The sequence below is a fragment of the Zootoca vivipara genome, chromosome 4 (genome assembly GCF_965207765.1).
Source record: "Zootoca vivipara chromosome 4, rZooViv2.hap1.1, whole genome shotgun sequence".
Lineage (NCBI taxonomy): Eukaryota > Metazoa > Chordata > Lepidosauria > Squamata > Lacertidae > Zootoca > Zootoca vivipara.
This window is the reverse complement of record NC_142587.1, coordinates 7,143,626-7,166,794: the sequence shown is the minus strand read 5'-3', so window position 1 is coordinate 7,166,794 and position 23,169 is coordinate 7,143,626. Positions and strand designations below refer to the sequence as shown.

The 23,169-nt window shown below is 42.1% G+C and overlaps 1 protein-coding gene across 2 annotated transcripts in view; it reads left to right on the top strand.

The window, feature by feature from the left end:
- Nucleotides 1–23,169, top strand: part of PCDH9 (protocadherin 9) — a 762,177-nt gene that overhangs the window by 360,065 nt on the left and 378,943 nt on the right. For both annotated transcript variants that reach the window (XM_088667463.1, XM_088667462.1), the window contains exon 3: nt 5,366–5,431. In XM_088667463.1, coding sequence (XP_088523589.1) covers nt 5,366–5,431 — 66 coding nt within the window. The remainder of the gene's footprint in view (nt 1–5,365; nt 5,432–23,169) is intronic.

The following is a 23,169-nucleotide window of genomic DNA, read 5'->3' as shown; positions in this document are numbered from 1 at the left end:
GATTCACCTGTGAAGCTTCTGATTCCACTAGCATGCTTAAAGTGGTACATCATCAAGTAGCCATTGTCATCAAGAGTGTTACCAGAAGTAAGAGCTTCATGAGTGAGGTAGATATAGAACACTGCATGTGCCCAAACACACTGCATTTGATGAATCTGCCCTCTGAAGGGTGAGAAGGGAAAACCTGACACAAACTGTGGTGTCGCAAGTCTTCTGTGACTCAAAATATGTAGGATTCCATCAATGTAATTACTGTATGGTAATGAGTTTTAGGGCCAATTTGTCCGATCTGTGGGATAGCACCTGAAAGTGCAGCACTTGGTTGCATGCGCAATAACTGTTTGCTCAACCTAACCTGCCCATAGGCAATTCCATGCCAAATTATTATTAAGAAAAAATAAATCCTGACTTGACTTGCAAGTTGCAGAGATGACGGTTTGGAGTAATCATTTTCATGTATATGTATTTCACAGACCATCAGCGGTGTGGAACCTGATTAAATCTCAATAGTCTTAGCTTTTGTAAAAGAAGTCCAGAATGATGTTGGCCCTGCAGACTGAGAACAAGGGCTGGTTCACACAAACCCCTGGCATGTAGATGCAAGGCATTCAGGACCCAAGCCAAAAGCTTGTATCTCCTCTCTGCATCATGCATAGAACTTTCAACGAAACTGGGTGATTAGAGCACAGAAATGGGACTTACACTGGCTCTTCCAATTGTTACTAGTTAATATGTGCATTTCTGTTCCATACTTTATCAATACCAATGGGGAGTTACAAAAAGAAAGAAAAAACAACTACATAAAAGGGGTAAAAGCATGCAACAATTTAAAGTTCAATACTACAGTAAGCACAGCAGATTTAGACTAACCAGCTTGCAATTCAGCTCAAGTGAAAGCCTGGCTGGATAGATACCAGTATGTTTGTAACCGGCACTGTAAGATGTGCAATGATGATGCCAGTCATACCCCAGGAAGGTGGAATTCTGCAACTTGAATCCTCATTCACAGCATAATGAACATCAGTAGGAGGGACCATGAGAAGGGCCCCTCTTGCAGATTTTAACGCACACCAAATAATGCACACTGAATAATCAATTATGGTGACAAAGCCAGCTCCAGAGTGAGTGGAAGTGGGTGTGGGCCAAGCCCAGAGTCCCCCCCCCCATGTCTAGCAGTACTGCCATGCTTCCTTTTCACAGAGCACCCAACTAGGTCAGCAGCAGTCCAAGAGAACTCTTAATATGCAGGCCCTACTGCTTTTTCAGATAAGGGGGTTTGTTTGTAGGCCACCAATGTCTATGAGCTAGCACTGCACAGTGGGGAGGACATACAAGTTCAAGGATCATTCCTGCATGCCAGTGTAAAATTTCTGTACTTGGGCTGTAAGCTAAGCCAAGCAAGTATTTGTTATTGGGTTAACTTTCTGCTGAAAAAAAAAGGCAAAGCAAAGAACCAACAAAAACCAGGAATCTGTGTTTTAGCTAGTAAGATTCAACCACAGAGGAATTATCTGAGTCTTCAGTTGTGCGTCTTCTTCATTATATATGGGTAACAGTAACTGGGATGGTGTGTGTGTGTGTCCTCTCTTCCTTAGCTTCAGCATCAATGCTGCAATTAGGTCCAACTGGACTATTAGGTCCAGTTGTGACCGACTCTGGGGTTGTGGCGCTCATCTCGCATTATTGGCCAAGGGAGCCGGCATACAGCTTCCAGGTCATGTGGTCAGCATGACAAAGCCGCTTCTGGCGAACCAGAGCAGCACATGGAAACGGCGTTTACCTTCCCACTGTAGTGGTACCTATTTATCTACTTGCACTTTGATGTGCTTTCGAACTGCTAGGTTGGCAGGAGCTGGGACCGAGCAACGGGAGCTCACCCCGTCACAGGGATTCAAACCACCGACCTTCTGATCGGCAAGCCCTAGGCTCTGTGGTTTAACCCACAGTGCCACCCTGTCCCGACTAAGATACAGGTAGGGTATCTTACCGTAATACGCCTGTGAATCAGCTTACTGTATTTTTGTGTGTGTGTGGCATTGCATTTGCTAATAGCCTTGGAGATTTGATTCAAAACTAAGGAAGAATCAAAAATCAGGTTTCTGTTGTTTTGAGGTGTGCTTCTCTTTGAAATAAGATATCGGCTGGCAAACAAAGGAATTCTTCCAAGTCAATTGGAAGCTTCTGACTTGATATCAGAGGAGAATGTTTGCAGTGAATATAAATAGTGAGAAGCTCCTTTCAAGACCAATCCTTAGGTAAAAAGAACTGTGATGTAACTCTGTAAGAATACAGGATGTGTATAAGATATCACAAGCTTCTGATGGAAGAACTGTGGAACAGACATGTGTTTTTCCATAGGGGTTGACATCATAGTTTGATGTAAACATTTTTGATGTTTCCACCTTTGTTCACCAAATCATGATAAAAGAGGGGGCAAATAATTCTGAGCAGAATGCTAATTTCGTCTCACTAGGCAAAAGTATCCCACACAGATTTTGCTTCTTTACTAGTATTGCCAACTTTTGTGTTGGGGGGGGGGGATACTGACCCTTTAAAACCTGTCATAAGTGGGAACAGGATGCAATCTGGCAAGAAAGTGGAGGAGCTGAGTGCGGTGGGGTTAAATATTCTGACAGAGCTTGGCAGATCATGAGTGGAGCCTGGGAAAATCTGGCGTTTACTGGCATTTTAGACCTCCGGATTCGTTTCTTCAAACAATATACTTGTGCTGATGAAACCATTTAAATACAGACTAACTGGGAGCTCAGTTACTTGATATCAATCAATGAAAGTCACTTGAAATGTGTCAGACTTCACCGCCTCTCGTCCCTCTCAGCCAGTCTTCCGGCAGGACTGCTGGGCAGGGGGTTGGACTGGATGGCCCTCGTGGTCTCTTCCAACTCCATGATTCTAAGAAAGGCAACAGGCCTTTGCAAAACTAGACAAAATAAATGATAGAGCTGCCACCACTTCCCCGTTCCCACCAAGCACCCCTTAGGGACCAAGGAAGGAATCCCCCGCCTCTTACCAGGCTGCACGGCTCTGTCTCTTTATCAAGACGCAGGCAGAAATTCAACAGGTAAGGTTTTTCAGTTGCAACCTCTGACTCACTTTCCTGTGAGGCAGACAAAAGTTCAACCAATTTGGTAGGCGACTAAGCAGCTTAGGAACTGAGTTTAGCTTTCCCCTCAGCAAAGCCCCCAAAAGCAGAAAAGCAGAAGTCCTTTTCCGGGATTTATTGTAACACAAGACAGCTTAAAACAGTGCACATTCCTTTAAAAGTGACAAACATAAAGTAAAAACGGTATTTAGTATTTCTATCTAAGCACATACAAACCATTAGTACTTCAGAAGCACAGCAAGAAGTCACAAGAAGTCAGAAGTTGGTTTCAAAGTGGTAAAGTGCCCTCAGGCACCTCACCCTGGCAAACAGCATGATGTGGTGTTGCTCTGGCAAGGTTGCAAAGTATGATTTTACATCTCAGAGCCAGGTATCTTTATACCCATTTACCCCAAGGCGTTTTTTGACCAATAGCCAATCCTCATTGGGCTCCAGTTTAAAATCACCAATAATAATGTGGCAACTATAACTCAAGGTCCACACACAGCTGTCCGTGTTTTGACTTCCATAATAGACCTCAAAATAATTGAGGGAAACTCCCTATTTTTCCCCATGTCTGATTGACATGTACCAGGCACCCAAGGTGGAGACCTTTTCTAACCCATTCCACATCCTCCCTAATTACCCCAGGCCTCTCCTTTCGTGTGTAAATCAGTGGTAATCAGATAACAGCTCTGCCTTTTTACAGCCTAGGCCAGGCATCCCCAAACTCTGGCCCTCCAGATGTTTTGGCCTACAACTCCCATGATCCCTAGCTAGCGGGACCAGTGGTCAGGGATGATGAGATTTGTAGTCCAAAACATCTGGAGGGGGGGATGAGGTCATTTTTAAGAGGCCAGCTTGCTTTCCTAAAAAAATGGAGTTTCTTCCCTTCCCACAATGCTACACGGGAATATGAACCATAGTTTAATATTTGGTGTTCTTAATTACACGACAAAATGTGCTATACAAAATTTAGCAGGCCTGGCTAGAAGCCTTTCTTCCTCATGTGCTTTTTGCAGGAGGTTTTTATGTTCACTAAAAAAAGGCATCCATACAAATATTGTGCTTTATTGCTTGCTCAGATCCAGTTTGTATGTTAGGTTTCATTCCATGTGGCTGTTGCCAGTATAAGAATGCATGAATGAGTAAGTCACTTGGAAGAGGCCAATCATATGAGATGACCCCATGCATGCCAGTACTGCTGATGAGGATCTTGACTGATGGACAGGAGATGCTAGGCTGTGAGTTTATCATGTGATTCAGCCCTGTCCAATGATCTCTTCACTACAATACTAGAGCGACAAGGGATACAACCACGGAAGCAGCATCTGCTATGGCTTTTGGTTCCCTTGTTTTTTAATGCAACTCTCACCATCCCTGGCCACTGGCTGAGTTGGCTGAGGAGTTGTGGTCCAGCAACATACGGGGACCCAAGGCTGAAGAACTCTGCGCTATGGTCAGCTAATGTCTGATATGGGTTTAATCTCATGTGCTACAACAAAAAGCATTCAAAGAAATCCATACTTTGATTTGTTCCTCAGTAGATTGTCCCCTCAAACATGAATGAAATTAGGACTAGGTGGTTTATGTGGAGTCTTCATTGGCCTGATCCATGTATTGCTTATGTCTCTTCTGTCTGCCGCATATTTCCACAGCACATTGCACAAGGGATTTGAGTGTACAACGGTAGCTTAGTTTGTGTGATTCTTCTTCAAGGCGAAAAAGGGGCAAGAAAAGATAATGTAAAACAGGCCATCATGTACAGGCAGTGACTGTTTTTTGGCGTGTCTGTGTGCGACTGTGCACACACGCATCGTGCCAAACCAGGAAGTGATCAAAAAACGTCACAATAATGGGTGGGGTTGGAATGTTTGCAGGCTTTTCCAATGGTGTTTCAAATATATGTGATTTCCACTTAAATATGCAGTGCCTTGAAATGCATAGCTGCCAAGTTTTCCCTTTTCTCGCGAGGAAGCCTATTCAGCATAAGGGAAAATCCCTTTTAAAAAGGGATAACTTGGCAGCTATGTTGAAATGTAACCACTATGTAAATTGGGAGTTCTCTGTATTGCAAAAGAGGTCTCATGGAGGGGGAGGGACACACAGCCTCTTATAAATCACATGAAGGGACTCAGAGGCCCAGTAACAGCATGAGAGTTGATCTTTAATTTGGGCTGTGCCAGAGAAACTGGGAGGGCGGGGTTATCTTAAGGTGCAGTAAAAGTGACAAATCTTTTTATTCAACTATTACTTGCTTTTTAGGCACTGAATTTTGGAGATATGCCGAAGTACTTGTGGGAGATTTGGGTACCTGACAAACCATGGGTGGTAAGATATCAGAACTGTTCAACAACAGCAAAAGAACCAGTTTGTTTGTTTTCTTCAAAATCAAGTATTGTGGGTTCAGCTTCCCATTGAAACCAGTGCTCAGGTTCCCCTAGGGAGCTCCATTCACCAACATGTTTCACCAACATAGTATATTGGGGAGGGGGGGGCCTTAAAGGGATCATTATAGGGCACAATATAAAAGGAACTGTATTTGCTATATGATGCCACTGTGCTAAGTCTCTGTTTTCAGTAGGACCCCAGGGGTAGGGCCAGGTCATGGCCCCTGAGGTCAGTAGTTTTAGCTGGAAACTAGAGAGGAGTGAAGCACCAAATAGAAGGTGGAACTTCTTTGGTGTCTAGATTTAGGTGGAAGACCAGGCCTAACCAATCCGTAGGGTTCATAGTGTCCAATCCTGGACACAGTCCTTGGTAACTCACTAGGCTGGGCCACAACCTTAGAACCTGAACTTCCTGGTTCAATCTGAGGAATCCTTATCACTCTCATGGAGTGCAATGTTTGAAATTTATATACGATAATTTGTTTCAGTGGAATGAGGGTGCTCTATAATTCCAAGAGATTTGGAAAGAAAATAAAAGTTTTCTTATAAATGTCTAGAAGTTGACCACATGCATTGCCAAAAATATGAAAATAAATAAATAAATGAGATGTATCACAAAAAGGGACATAAGACGACACAGGTTTGCACAGAAATAGCATTTTCTAATTTCTATGTATGGATGCAATTTTAGAAATAATAACAATAATTATGTAGAAGCACAGTGCACCTTACCATAGTATGGAAAAATGTTCCACCACGTACACACACACACACACACACACACACACACAGAGTGCTCTCTTGTTTTAAGGTTCTCTGTCTTTAGAGAACCTTGGACCAGGTAACATTTCAAAAAAGGACTCCCTCAAATAGAGTATTATCTTCTGTGAAGTAGGAAACACAGACCCCGTAACTGACATGGCAAATATAATTTTTTCCACTATATAATATTTGTATTAAAGGCAAATTCACGCAAAATACTCATTTAACATTTGTTGCTTAACAAAAAAATAAATTTGAAGAATGACTTGTAGGTGCAGGCAAGGGAAGCAATTTTAAGTCCCATTGATTTTGATGGGAGAGATGTAAGCATATGCTTCAGTCTTCCACTGAAACCAATGGGACTTAAACTACTCAACTTTGGTTGAATAGTGTCTCTCTTCATTTTATCAATCAATAGGAAAAATTTCTTTGCTCTGACTTTGTTACTAGGAAATTAAGCATGCAAAAGCAGCTTCCAATTATATCTCATTGGAAGCTTGTATTCCACGCAAGTATTTTAAAATTCTGTCATACTTTGTTGCTTACGTTTGAAATCATAATGTTTAATTGCAGATCTTTGTAGATTACACTTTTCTTTGGGGAGTTTTGTTGGCTACTAATAAATATATTAAGCTTTTGATAATTTGCTTATTGATGTTTATGCAATGCACTTTAATGGGGCACTTAAGCACATTGAAGTACTAGTGAAATGTGTGTTGTCCACTTGACTGTGTTTGGGATCATGGTCTTGGTATGTATTCGTGTTTTTTATCATGTATGGGACACTAAAGGCTTGATCCAGAACAGGACATCTCTACATGCAAAAGTCCATCCACAGCTAATGTGGATGCCGATGACATTTTGATAAGCATGTTCAACTCTATCACAGTATTCATTGAGCAGGGCCTATTGAACTGGCTTAGTATTGTTTTTGTGTGTGTTTTGGGGGGCTGGTTTTTATCCATGATGATGTTTGAGAATGTAAAGCTGGATATGTATGTAGACCTTGGTATTTTTGAATTGTGGTTTTTGCTTATAAATGTTACTAAAAAGTAGTAACTCTTTCAAACAACTCACCAAAACTAGTCTGGAAGTTTCTCCATTTAGCCACGCCACATCATTAGCTATATAAAGTATTTCCCCCCAGCTTCTGTTTCATTTTGACTCATGCTTGCCCTCCAAGCAGCTGTTTAATTTGAATGGAATTTAGGCAACTAGAAAGGCACTAATTTCCTTTTTTTGTTACTTTTTAAAAGTTAGGCCAGTTGTTAAAGCTACAAATGAGGTAGCAATTATAGGGAGATTCAAATAGATTCAGTCCAACTAGGTGCTATTCTGTTTCGTCCTGACACCGTCTCAATAAAGGAAAGCAGAGCAACAAGATGTGTTTTATATCTTGAGTTCATCTCTCCCTAATTAGTACTGTTTAATGAACCGTTCACCCCCTTGGTTCTCGCACCTCCCCTTGGGGATTTCCCAGCTGTTTTGCTCTCCTGTTGTAATTGAAATCCAACTTGTTCCAACCTGTAATTGATAGTGAATTCAACCATTTTATGTTTGCCATGCGACAGACGTATGGCGTATGCATACAAAGCAGCATATGGACAAAAGAATGGCCTACTGCCATGAAAGGAAATTTGATTTTGCATCACCATTGTTTATACAAGGAGGTGATACACAGATAAGATGAGATTATATGCAGCTGTGCATATCTACACAGTCATCCTGCAGGCTTCATCACCTGTAAGTAGGCTGCAGCCTCAAAGGAAGGAAGGAGCTAGGGAGGAAAGTGGGGTTAGATTAGACGGGACTGGGCCAGCGTGCCTCCTTGTCTTGCTTGCCTACTTCAGTAGCTGAAGCCCCCAGACACCTGCCCCCCTACAGCAAATCTGGGGCTCCCAGTATCCACCATGTCAGGACCGCGCACATCCCAGTGGGAGCCTGTCCTGAATGCCAGAATGTCTCCATTCAGAGGTTGCCTTACCTCCAGGTCTACGACTGTTAATTTTTATTATTTGCTAATTCCTCCATTCATTAAGTGTATACCCTGCCTGTCTTTCCCAGTGGATACTCAAAGTCACCCTATAGTTCCCATTAGCCACCCTGGTTCAGCCTGCGCAGCACCGCTGCATTGCTTCCTCTTCATGGCAGACTGATACAGCCTCCATTGTCCTTAAAATATTTAGAAGGTATATACAGAATGAGGAAATGTACATGTGTGTGGCAGAGTGATGGGAGCTTGGATTGTGGCAGCAGGCCCCACCCCAATCTATGCAAAGGCTGCATGTGTATTTTCAGCTGAATGTGTGAAGTAGCCCTTGTCCTAAGTGAAGTCAGTCACCTGGGATATGTTGACTGAATAACACTTCTATATATATTTTATCCATGGCCCCTGTTTTCCTTAGCCTCCACTTCCCTCAAGTCCTTGTAATCTCTCCTGTTTATCCTCCGGGCTCTGTCTCTTCTTACCTACTTTTTCCCCAGGTCCTTTCATCCCATACCATTACTTACCTTGCCCTCTGCCTTTAGCCATGAAGCCTTTCAGAAGCTTTAATCCCAGCTGAATTGAAAGTTTTCACAGGCTATGAATATTGCGTTGGGCTACTTGCTTCATGAGCAGCTGGAATACTTATAAACATTCCCTTCCCTTTCAGCAGTGCAGCCAATCACTGCCAGAAGTCTCAGAGAAAGCAGTTTGGGAGAGAAAGCATAGCTCAGTGGCAGAGGATGTGCTTTGCAGCAGAAAGTCCCGGGTTCAATTCCCGACATCTCCAGTTAAACAGATCAGGTAGTGGGTGATGTGAAAGATCTGTGCCTGAGCCCCCCCCCCCCCAAGAAGTCCTGCCAGTCAGGGCAGGCAATACTAGACTAGATGGGGAAAATTATTTGATGTGGTATAAGGCACTTTCCTATGCAGTTCACATCACATAACAGCACAGACTAGCTGAACACCATGCGAAAGTGCTGTAAGATCTGTCTGTTGTTTCAGTTGGCCACCGGGGTCAAACTGGCAAAGGGTGAGAGCCCTTTAGTGACAACTGCAACAAAACAAAACTTCTAAGATGCTTTACTGTGGTGGAGGGTTGTTGGTTTTTACTGCCTACTTAAAGTGTTCAGGATAGGGCAAGATATAACTCTAAATTATGCCTGCTGCAGAATTTGCGAGTCACAAAGCCATAACATAGCCTTCTGGTGCTCAGGAGGCCCTCCTGTTTTGCTTCCTGCCTAGACAGCAGAAATGGGCTGGGAGCTTTGATCTTGAAATAAAATAAACATAACAAAAAAAATAAGGTAGCAGTATATTTTATGCATACAGAAATCTTGTATTAACTGACCACAAAAATGACCAAGCTTATACTTATTAATGTTGTGGGTGTATTCTGCCTCTGCCCTCCCTTCCTTCAGGCAAATATTCATTCTTAACAAAATATGCTGCCTTAGAGACTCTTGTTTTATTTTGGGTCATATTTTCCATGTCATTCAAGCCAACATATAAATCAGTGGATTGATGGGATGGTTTGTAGGGAGCTGGGGGGAAACTTTTAGGTAATTGAAGCAATTCCCCACCCCTTTCATAATGCTTGGACATTCCATGCATTAGTCCGCATTACTAGATTAATTTGGGATTTTGCCATTCACTAAATACATTCATAGTTTTATCTCAGTCAGGGAAGCTTCATAGACCTTTCTTGTATGCAGACAAGATGAATGCAAAACAATGTTATCTGTTTAAAAGGAAGGAAGAATCTGTTTAATTCTTATGAGTGGGTGAAATCCCCCCCATTTAAAAATCATTTCTATTACTTGGTATTTTGATTGGGATCAGTTTGACACCTGTCATCTCTAAAATAAGCCTCCACTAGCAAGGGAAAGAGTCAGTATTCTCATAGAACTTTTTCTATCTTTGACTTCTGTGATCGGCAATAATATATGTACATTTTTAATGCTATCTCATGTTATATGTTTAAAGCCCCAGATTATTTGTAGTCTTGATCCTTTTTTTTAAAAAAAGAGCACATAAGACATAAATCAGAGATGTCAAAGAGAAGCTGTCAGAGCGGAGTATCACAGCAAAGGCTCTTGTGCACTCTTAAATTTCTGCTTGAAAGGAGCTCTGCACACTGTTCCCTTATGAGTCAGCTTCGTCAGATACTGGCAACAACTCAGGGTGGTAAAATCAAGCTATTTGCCCCTTGGGCCCTGAGGTGTAATTCAGGACATTAACCATCATTCAAAGATATACGTGTTTTCCCTTTCCTTGTCTCCAGAGACAAGAGGACTGGGAGGCCACGTGAAAAAATGTGTACATGTCCACTGCTCCCGCCACAGGCAGAGCAACCCCAGCATGCAAATCTATCTATTTATTTTTACAAACACTCTTAAATATATTGCATGCACAAGGAAAATGTACACTGTGATTTCTATTACGATTCATCTTCTTGTGCTCCTGAAAATACAGAAAGAAACGAGCATAGATCAGGACTGACCTACTGAAAGTGTAAGAACAGGGACAGCCCAAGATAACGTTATAGGTTACCAGCTCTGCACGGGTTGTTGAGTTCTGTGCCGTGGATTGACTATAAATTCTGTCCCAGTTTTGTTTATTTGTAAAATGGGCAAATGGTCCCCCCCCCCAATGCCATCTCAGGCTGTCCATCCTTAACAATATGTGTGTGTGTTTGGGAGGAGGGGTGTTATTGGGTTGTTCTTGTTTTTTTTATTTTGATTATGTATTTTGTTTTTGTTTTTTAATTGTGATTTTATCCTGTGAACCGCCCTGAGACCTGAGGATATAGGTTGGCAAACAATTAATTAATTAATTAGTAATACATATGTGTGTGTTGCACACATGACTTGACCTTTAGTCTGTTCATGGGGTCACTTGCTTTGAGTTATTTGCTCTGCGTTCACGTTTTGTGTTTGCCCAGTTGCAGTCTGGATCTGTGTCGGCAGAGGATTTGTAAGCGTAAGGGATAGACGTACACCCGGGATGCCCCGCAGAGGACATTAAGGTCCACAAATAATAACATACTGGAGATCCCGAGTCACAAGGTGGTTAGACTGGCCTCGACCAGGGCCAGGGCCTTCTCAGTACTAGCCCCGACCTAGTCTCTCAGGAGACTAGGGCCCAGCGGGAGTTGTCATCTTTTCGTAGGGCCTGCAAGACGGAGCTGTTCCGCTTGGCCTTTGGACTGACTCAGTCTGACCCCGGTGTTACCTTCCCCTAAGGCTTTATCCTACAGATATATTTAAATGAGGTTCCACTTGTAGATTCCTAATTTTAAAATTGAATTGTAACATTGTATTTAATCTGCATTTTAATTGAATTGTTTCTTTTATGCTTGCTTTGATATTCTTGTTGTTAGCCGCCCTGAGCCCAGTCTTGACTGCGAAGGGCGGGGTATAAATAAAATAATAATAATAATAATAATAATTATTATTATTACTTTGGAGGCAGCTGTAGCAGCCGCTTCCCCAGCAGGCAAGCGGCAGGTGGAGCAGCAGCACATTTTGCTTCTGCTACTCCTGCAGCCTGAGGCAATGGCCTCAGGGGGCGTCATCATAACTCCAGCCCTGGTTGCAAAGAAGTGGCTTTCCTACGCAGGAACAAAATCTGTGTCGGAAGTTTTTCCAGTGCAGGGATTCATTGTATGTGAAGCAGTCCCCAGTGGAGTACAATTAATCCAATCATGTAATCCCCCCCCCCATTAGTCATAAAATCAAAGGTATTTATTTTTTTTGGCCTGGCATAAACATTAGGCTTGAGATGTAACCTCATATATTAAAATTAATGGTATTTTAATAATTCAAAGTAAATGAAATGCCATGAAGGAACCCTGATGCTGATGTATTGTAGGAACCAGGCTAGGCTCAGAAAATTGCAGTATTATCCACTCAGTTTTAATGAAGTAGAACAAAAAAAGCAGTAAAATGTATTGAGTATATTAAAGCTAAGTAGCTCTAATAATCGCAAGGCGTGTTCCTTACAACCTACAAGCAGCAGTGATGAACTGTGTCTTTGCATGTATGTAATTATGAATGATTCATATACATTGAATATTTGAGTGTATATAATAAATTATCAGAGTGGGGGTATATGCAAAGCCCCATGACTGTGTATACCTAATATATTTTTCATATTTCTAATTTACATGTTTATTTTCAATTCAAACAGCAAGTAAATGAATAAAAATGAACCGACTCCCATTGGTTCCCAGTTCCAGTTCACAATGTTAGGCATGAACTTGCCTGTGAATTACATTAATTTCAAATGTCCTTGCACTGCCTCCCACCTCCAGGGGAAGCATGTTTAGCATGGAAGTGGAATAGGACCTTCTAAGTTGTGGCACCCCAACTGGGGAACCCTCTCAAGAGAGAGATTAGAGCAGAAAAAAACCTTCCTTAATGGGTCAAGGTGCGCTAATTCTGCCAGACCTCCGTTGTGTTTCAGAGGGAACAAACCAACGTAGATCATGAAATGCTTTAGTCCAGGGGTCAGCAAACTTTTTCAGCAGAGGGCCGGTCCGCTGTCTCTCAGACCTTGTGGGGGGCTGGACTATATATATATTTGGGGGGGGGGGTGAAGGAATTCCTAAGGACACATTCTACTCATGTAAAAACATGCTGATTCCCTTACCATCTGCGGGGCGGATTTAGAAGGCAATTGGGTCGGATCCAGCCCCTGGGCCTTAGTTTGCCTACCCATGCTTTAGTCCCTCGGCTGTACTCTGAATCAGTAATGGGGACATTCCCTAAGAAGGGTTCTACATACAAGCAGCCTTTCCAGATGGTGATTCATGCATGCAAAAGGGTGGTGTAATCAGTAGGGGGGAAATCCATATCCAGAATTCAGGACTACGCAGTAAAACCTGTAGGGTCATGAGACTGCATGTGCAACCTGCTAATTGGCAGTAGCCTTTCACTCATATGAAGATAGCCAGCACAGGGAGAGGAGTTGGGGGTGGTGTCACATGTTTAGCCCTAACTGCAATGTCTCACAGCTCCTCTCACCCCCCCCCCTATGTCTCTGCCACTGTGTTACAGTGGAACTACAACAGTGGGGTGCATTATGGGTTCCTGCCTCACTTAGAACTCTGGGCTGGATTGTAAATTGCAGAATTTTTTTCCAACTTTGTTGATGGGGCTAAATGATTGCAGCCCCTCCCATTCTGCCAGTCTTACCTTCCTTAGGTGAGTCATGTTTGAAGAGGGCTGCTGTCATATTGAGCAGTTTGTGGCTTCTTTTCTGGTTGGGGTAGTGAGAAACTTACAGGAAGCCAAAGGAATGTCAAATTAGCACCGCCATTTTGTGGAGTTGCAGAGGTTTGTATGTTGTTGGTCTTTTGCTTTTTGTTTGTTTGTTTGTTTTTTGTAAGTTTTTGGCTGTTTAAAATTTGGAGGTTTAAGTACATATATGTTGGTATGGGAATTGTGTGATGTGATGGGCCAATGGCCGTAATAAAAATCAATCAATCAATCAATCAGAGGTTTGCTCTGTTGTTGTTGTTGTTGAAATTATATACAGCCATATACCCACAGGTGTAAACACTGGAACTAATTTAAGTATAACTTTTAAAATCCAGCTCAGAAGTGGCTAACTCACTTTCATTGCTGAGTTCTACCGCTGGATTGTATTTTCCTGTGGTTTTAGGTATGGCATTTTAGACATTTAATTTTATGTAACTCACCCTGCAAACCTTTAGCTGAAGGACAGAAAGTAAATAAATGAAATGAAATAACTTCTTGTCCTCCAGATTGTGTTGGACTGCAACTCCCATCCATTCCACCCAGCATGACCAGTGTTCAGGACCAAGAGACGTTATAGTCCGGTAGCATTTGGAGGGTCACAGATTCACAGATTCACCACCCCTGGTCTAGAAAATCCTTCATTGCATGATTCATGTCATGAGTTGGGCACTTACTGAACATTATAGTAAAACATTTATGATGCATATTAATTTTTTCATTTTTTATCGTGTTTGGGGGGTTTGATCGTATTGGAAAGATGTTAAATATTTGTTTGCTTATCCTGTTAATAAGATTTGCTTATACCTTGGCCTTTACTAGGGCCCAAAGCAGAGCTGCAGCTATTACACATGAAAGCAAAAACGCTAAAACAAACAAAATCACTCATAAACCAGAATCAGAATAAATAATGAAAAATACCCTACCCACATTCTTTTTAAAATGAGTTTAATTTTCATATGCCAGAAATACAGCCATAACAAAGCAGGAGTAGGCTTTTTAGGGAGATAATTCCAAAGGGTGGTGGCCAGTCCTGAAGAAGGACCCCTTCCTTAGGACCTCTGGCTGAGCTTCTGGTGGCTGTTGCACTTGCAGAAGATGATCTGAACACACTGGGGATGTGCGTGCATGGGAGCGAGGAGGGCATTAACAATTTCAGTTAAAGAGAGCTATAAAGCGCAAAGAGGAAAGCAGAAATAGACTGTGTTTCCTTACCAACAGCAGATGCTAATGCCTCCAGTATTCTCGCTGCTCCATGACAATCCGTTTATACACGACTATCATTATAAAACAATCCCAAGCAAAGCATACACAGATGCTCAATTTCTTCAAGATTTGTCTTCCTCCATAAGCACCCAGCTTTCTCCTTGCCAAACATTTCAACTGCATATATGAATCAACGCCACCTCTCCCCACTCATTACTGCAACAAATAATCAACACTTTTGCCTGTTATCTTTAACAAAACATTAATGTCAAGCAGTAGTCTAATTTCTGCCCCCCCCTCATGCCATTAAAATCACAAACATTCAAACTGTTTGAAACTATTAGGCTCAACAAACCGCTATCTACTCCTCCCACTGCTTTATCACAATGTCTCTGAGGGTTCTCAATCTAGAATTAAAATACAATTCCAAATGGACCACCATTTAATTAATAGCTATGTGCCCTGCTTTCGGGACTAGGGTCCTCTATTTGAAAGAGTCATCATCCAGTCCAAGTCAGCTTTCTAGTTAATTAGTTATCTTTCGGGAAGGACTGCAGCTGCATGAGAATGCTCCTGTGTTGAAAACAGAAGGTCCCCAATTCAACCCCTTGGAAGCATCCCCTGTATGAAGCCCTGGAGAGCCACTGCCAGTTATTGTCAACAATGGTGAGGTAGATAGACTCACTATAACACAGCTTCCTATGTTCCTGCACATGAGAAGGGTGAACAGGAGCTTTGACATTGCTCCTCAGTGGCTAGCATCAAGAGGCGGCAGACCAAGCAGGCACACAGATCACCTGGTCACAGCCTTCTGCACAATGATGAAACGTATTGCAGCCCTACTTGTTATAGTAAAGGTAAAGGGACCCCTGACCGCTAGGCCCAGTCGCGGACGACTCTGGGGTTGTGGCACTCATCTCGCTTTATTGGCCGAGGGAGCCGGCGTACAGCTTTTGGGTCACGTGGCCAGCATGATTAAGCCACTTCTGGCGCACCAGAGCAGCACACGGAAACATCATTTACCTTCCTGCCAGAGTGGTAGCTATTTTTCTACTTGCACTTTGATGTGCTTTCAAACTGCTAGGTGGGCAGGAGCAGGGAACGAGCAACGGGAGCCCACCCCGTCACAGGGATTCGAACCGCCGACCTTCTGATCGGCAAGCCCTAGGCTCAGTGGTTTAACCCGCAGCGCCACCCGCGCCCCCTACTTGTTATAGTAATTATTTCCAAATTTGCCTATGTGAATACAAATTATCACATGCAATTTTTATGCAAATCTGTGACTGCTTTTTTTCTCTTTTTGGTAATGCCTTCCTCTCTTGGCAATGCATAAACGGCATTTAAAGCTGTCTCACAATTGCAAAGTAAGGCCTAAAATGATGTTCATTTGTTTCATGCCACTGTGCATTTCTGAAAATGGTACCCAAAGTTGTTAAAATAGGTTATGATTAGAGCAGAAGAGTGACTGGAAGGATGTTGGAGGACAGGGGCATACGACGGGATGTTGTGTGGACTTAGAATGAGCAGCAGTTAGAGAATAACAGTTGAAGAGCTGCAAGTCAAGTGCAAGACAAGTACCGTCAAGTGTTTGTTTTTTTGTTTATTTTGGTTTGAAGAGACAGAGCAGAGTAGGGAATGGTTTATAAGAAGATGCCCAAGTTAAAGGAAGCTGACAAAAAAAAAAACATACAGCCTGTAGTTTTGGAATATAAAAGACAGGCTGGAGGTGATCTGTCTTGAAAGACTGTGGAAGAAGGGAGAATTGGTTCTAAAGAAGACAGTGCATCAGAAGCATGAATTACAGGTGCTCCCAAAAGCAACGAAGCAGGGACAAGTGGTCCAGGTGTTGGTTGTAGCTGGAAGGCAGACAAGTCCAGCTGAGGACTTTACCCACTGGCAAGAAGGATAAGCAGATCCTGGGATGCACTGAGGTGACCAGGCTGCTCAAAGCCATGCCATGGAAGGCAGCTCAAGTGTTTGAGCTATATACCGTATCTGAATGAGGAACCGCAGGACTAATCACTGCAAAGGTAGATTATCAGTTAAACATGGATGAGTTTAGGACATTAGTACAATATTATGAGCAAAGGTTGGGGGAGAAAAGGAATTGTTTCAGAATCAAAACACTTGGTTGACTATAGAATTGAAGCCCCATGGCTATGAGCATATTGCAGCTTATCAGTATCCTTCTTAAATTGTGGCACCCAGAACAGGACACAGTACTGTACTTTCATACACTGCAGCATAATGGAGCAATCCTATCATTGGGGATTATGTGAGGCAGCCTGTATCAGGAGGCAAATTTTGGAGCAATCATTTTCAATTACTGGATCAGAAGGGGCACCATTTTGATCCTGAATTCTTGATCCAACTCTGGCATGATATAGTTCTTATTATCAGGTAACATAAACATTACTGAGTGAGATTGCAAAGTGCCGTACACCTGGTTTGGGGGGCAGCCTTCTGTCATGTAAATTGCTTTGTATTCATTAAATACTTTGCCTTCCCTTGGAAAGACACAAAGTGTTGTGATGTTTTGTTCCTTGTTTTGCTTTAAAAGAGGAGGAGTGAGCTAAACAAAATGCCTCTTTTGCAAAGGCTGATCTATTTTGTCCAGTCTTAATTTCTTATCAGCCTCTAGAAGCCATTTGGTGATTTGTGGGTGCAGGGAACAGTCACAGCAAAGACCAGGGAGGGGGAGATGGGAGAAAGAGTTTTATGCCCTGAATTGTGTCATCAGAGCCCAATTAAAACAGTCAATCTTTTGTCAACCAGCTACATTGACCACCCCGTTTGTGCCAATCTGCAATGTTTCTTACACACAGAGTTGCCTTGTTAAGAATGGCATTAGATGATTTCCTCTTTAACTCCTTGACAACTTGGGAATATATACTGTACTCCCAGGCATGCATGCAGTTGACAGTGAAGGCCAGAAGGATCTGATTACAGTTGTATTCCGTTATGATAGGGTGTTGCAAAATAAAAGGGGAGAAAGGCTTTTGGGATTATGCATTCAGTTTGTAGAAGGGCACTTAGTCACGGTGCCAATGCTTAACTCTATTAGGAAAGAGATTGTGGGGCTCGAATCTGTCTGGTGTCAAATCCTCAGATCTGTAAATTCTTCCTCAAATCCTTCACATTTAAGGTCTTACTGTAGCTACTCGGTGGCGAACAGCATATGCTCTGCACCTACTTGGAGAAATGTTAATCCATTCTTACTTTATAAATTCCAAGGTTGAGCTTTGGAATTGAAAACAGATGCCAGGGCCCCTGGCACAAATTAAGCCCTGGAGGGTGCTAAACAAACAACGCAAGCAAGGAAGGATTGAGAAAAGGACCCAGCACCACACAGAAGCATGTTTAGATAATTACAGCACAACAGGGACCCCGCTCTGGCTGGAGCCCTGCTCTCTACTATGCTGCATGGCCTAATCCTGATGGACTCTGTGTGATCTCGCCTGTATATTGTTCTGCCTAGCTGGAGAACAGAGAACCATTTACCTGCGTCTTTCCAAGTATGCTGGTGTGGAATACTTTTCATAGTTTAAAATTAATAATAGTGATAATATGTTTACCTTATTAAGACTACAGCCCTAGGCACACTTCTGCCCCACAGTGGGACATAATTTTGAGTGAAAATGCGTAAGATTGTACTGTAAGGCACCTCCCCCAGCCACAAACTTCAATCTAATACTAGGGATTCAGATCATATGCTTAAAACTGCTGAAAGCTGCCAAGGGCATTTGCCAGCAATTCATTTTTACACTTTTCAATTTGCAGAACCAGCTCTCAGTCGTGTTTGTGTGTGTTTGGGTTTTTTTTATTTTATTTGGTGCTTTAGATGAAATCCTATTTGGGAAGATCAATGAGAGGTTAACCAAAGCCTAGACAGCTGCATTGGTAAAAAGTCGACAGCTTTGATTTGATGCCAAATTGACACCCTTCCTCCCCCTTTCGTTTTTGTTATGTTGTTTTCCACTGCTCTTATTTTCCCTGCCTGTAGTCAGATCACATAGTGCCAAGCTATCCAGCACTAGCTACAGAAGTTATTAGTATGCTTATCACACCATCATGAATTACCATACATTATCATTTTACAATCCCACAAATATCAAACAAGGAGAGGGGGTGTCTCTGGAAAGGATATTAAGAACAGTCAAATTTCTGAAAACACTCTGAATTTCTCAATAAGGTGCCCATTGCTCCGATACCCTTTCCTGCCCCCAATTTAAATTGAATAAGTGATTAAATCGCACCATTGTTGGAACATAAAAGGCCACAGATGTATTTATACAACACGCTGATACATACAAACAAAAATTAATCAGTGTGCTTGATGCATAGGAAAGTAATCCATGCTGGGAAAGGGGACCTGCCCAACCATTTTACATGTCACCTTGAAAAACAAAAGTTCAACACTATGTGGTCCTTGCTGCTAAAACATTCCCAGCTTTCTCCCTGAGAGGAGGCCACATTTTCCATGTAATGAGAACTATATGTCTACTCCTCAGCCTTAACTGGTTTGTGAAAGCAGTATGTTGTCACTAAGGGCTGATTTGCACTTTCACTTGACTTATATTTTGATTGCATTGTGTACCAAATTAATTCCCACAGGTCCGAGAGCTTTGCTTGTTCTGTGGCTGTGCGTTGAGGAAATCTGATCTTACCCACTGAATTGGATCTTATCAGATGCACGGGGAATCCAAAGAGAGATTTTGCTTAACTAAGCTTCTAGTCAGATTTTTGCAAGGCACAGTCACAGAACAAGAAAAGCTCTTGGACCCATGGGAATTAATCGGTGCACAATATGATCAAAATACAGGTCAAGCGTGGATTAGCCCTAAGAATGGTTCTAACATGTAGAAACCAAAACCAAACCAAGCAGTGGTACCCTAAGGCAAGTGTGGGGAAGCTTTGACCCTCCAGATGTTGCTGAACTACAACTCCCCGGGATGATGAGAGCTGCTGTTCAGTGGCTTCAGCCACATCTGAGGGTCAGAACTTCCCTCATTTTCTGTAAGGTTTGGGGGCACAAGTGTCTTGAAGTGGTGCTCCTTGAAGTCAGGCACCAACATTTGACCTCTTGTGGCACCCACAGCATGAGAGTGGCAGACTGTTTGCAAAGTCAAAGTTGTTCATCCACTTTTTGAGTCAAATTTCAAACCTCAGTAAGCCAAAGGGTGATCTTAACATTCTTACTAAAGGGCAGGAAAGTGTCAGATAATCAGGAATCTTTTCAAATTCCTATATAAATTTATCTGATCCACACTTAGTGATCAGATCTTAGCCATCTACCAGATTTCCCTGAACGTTGCAACAATTCTTAGCTGTTTCAGTAAATCTAAATCTGCATTTTGGCTGCCCTTTGCTGCAACTTTTATTTATTATTCATTTATACATAAATTTCTATGTGCTAAACTAAGAAAAAATATCCCCTCAAAGCAGGGTACATGAAATAAAAAATAAATTAAAAAGATAAAAAGGAAAGCTCAGAACACAAAACTTGTAAGCCAGTGTAAGTAAGGAAATAAGAAAGCAAATAAGTAAATGCCGTTTTTTCCCCATGCATAAGACTAGGTTTCCCCCCTAAAAATAATGTCAAAAATTAGGGGGTGTCTTATACACTGATACATCTCCCATTTTCTTAAATATGAGTCCCCCAAAATAGGGGGCGTCTTACACATGTGGGCGTCTTATAGACGGAAAAACACAGTAAATAAATAATGTTTTAAGCTAGTATCTAAAGGTAAACACAGAGACGATTGATTTACCAGTTCTATCGTATCCTCCTTGAGGTTTGGAGACCAACTGTATGCAATATATGAAGCATGATTGCATTATAGATTAGTATAAATGCATTATGATATTGGCAGTTTCAGTTTTGATGCCCAACATGGTATTTACCGTTTTCACAGCTTCCACACACCAGACTGGTATTTCCATTGAACTTTCCACCATAACCCTGCTTAGACCCCATTACTGCATAAAATTTGCCCCAGTGTGCATTTTTTTACATTTATTGACAGTGATCCAAATATGTCATTTTAGTGCCAATCCATGCAATTTAGGGGATCCTTTTAAAGCTCTTCAAAATCCCTTTTTGTCCCCCCCCCCCCCGCTGAGTAATTTGATATGATCAGCAAGTTGACTACCTCACCACTCACCCCAACTACATCTAATTTAAAAACAAATTTAAAAGCCCTTGTCCCAATACAAATCCTCACTTTTTGCATTGTGGAAACAGTCCGTTTATTCCTATTCTCTGCTTAAATCTCAGAATAATTGCGTAAAGTCTATTGAGGTTTGACAGGAATTTTTTTTTAATGAAATGTCAAATTATGCCTCAAGAAAGATAGACAGCTGTAACTCATAAGCACTGTAGGCTCACAGATGAATTGCAAGGTCAAGTTTCAAGCTGGAAAGCAGCAACTGAATTCAAGATTGATTTTGTTTTTATCTGTACCTGCAGGAACATATATATAATTAGGTTCAAATGCTTGTGCATCTGTGTGAGGAGAAAATACTCTTAAGATTAAAATAAATACTTTATGTCTGGTGATGTGAACTGAGCACATTGTTTGAAGGGCAACAAATATAACTTGTTAAGAAACTATTTTTTCTTAATTTTAATTTTGACGTGTCACACGAAGACTAGTCAACAGTTGCAGGAAACCCAAAGTAAAGGGAAATTGAAAGATAAAAATGTGCTGGGAATGCATAGCTGCAGAGTACCCCCATTTTTACTTACCTTTTCCCGGTGGTCCCCCGTATCACTTCGTCTCCCGTTTTTCTCTGTTATTTTCTCCTGCCGACGCCAATTCTCCCCCCCCTGATTCTATGGGCACCAAAAATGGCCACCGCCGGCTTCAAAAATAGCTTCTACGCATGACCGGAAGTGCGTCGACACAACTTCCGGTGTCGCCCCACCCATCTATGGGCACCAAAATGGCCACCGCCCACACTGGAAGTCGCGCCGACGCACTTCTGGTCATGCGTAGAAGCTACTTTTGAAGCCAGCGGTGGCCATTTTTGGTGCCCATAGAAGGGCAAAGCGACACCGGAAGTTACGTCGACGCAACTTCTGGTGTCACACGGCTGCCGGTCCCGGATTCTGCAGTCCAGGACTTGGAAGGTAAGGGAATGTGAGGTCTGGTTATGTGCTCACCTAAATGCAGCTGTTCCATAGGAAATTGTGAACACTTGCATGTCCCAGCCATGCTAAGAATGCTTAAAGAATTTTATTCTTGAGAATTCAAAAATAAACTGAATCTGCATGTCTTGGACTAATGAGCAGATTGTAACTTGGCTACCTGCTGGCTTTCACACTTGCAGTGCAATTTCCTCAGCTCTTAAGTACTGAACCACATTTTAAAATGGGTGGGGTGGTGATAAGACAACACCTCTTTAAGTACTATTTAAATTTTGGCTGCCTCCCAATGCAAATGGATGTGAAAATAGGACAGGGTGGGTGTACAAGTGAGAACATGCAATGTGGCATGGACCCCTGCCTGTAATCTGGTTTTATTTGAATTACATACTTCACTGTACACCTGATTATACCCATGTTGCCTCTTTAGGTAATAAGAGACAAGAGGACTATTGCTGACATATTGAATGAGGTGTGTTGTTGACATTCTAAATGAAAGGATGTCATGTCTACATAGGCCTGTTCTTTAGAGGGACTTCTTTGGTGTGTTAACTTTTTCTGATAGGCGTATGTGCCACACTCTTAGACAGGCATCCCCAAACTGCGGCCCTCCAGATGTTTAGGCCTACAACTCCCATGATCCCTAGCTAACAGGACCAGTGGTCGGGAAAGATGGGAATTATAGTCCATAACATCTGGAGGGCCGAAGTTTGGGGATGCCTGCTCTTAGATATCAAACTTTGATGATGAGATGATGATTACCGTAACTAGATTTATTGGGCACTATTTAAAAAGAAAGTAATTCAAAGCAACTTACTACAACAACCATCTTTACAGCTTCTGGCTATTGCCAGTCGATCTGCCACTGCTATTTTTAAAAGCATTTATAAACAATTTTAACCTCATTTTGGTTCAGGAGACACACATCCTGTTTTAGAATTTCAGATACGTCAGTGAAAGCAAATTTGTGTGTATAGTGCAAAGTTCTGCACTTTATTTGTGCCCCCCCCCCATAAGGACCTTATTATATTGCACTGTACTATCTTCCCTGCTGCTTCTGCAGGGATGCTGAGCAGAAAACAAAACAAAAAAATGAGGTAATCCAGAGGAGCTGGTAATCTGAACCTGGCTCTCATCTAAATAGTATCTGAATGTTGGCAGGGTTGGCCTATGTGGAAAGTGGGTTCATTCTGCCTACTTGTTTTGCAACTGATCCAGCTTAGAGGGGGGATGACTAAGAGCAAATACTGTAACAGCAGGCAGGCAAACAGCAAACTAAGCTTATCTCCCTTAGTCAGACACTTTTTTTGCAAATCAGA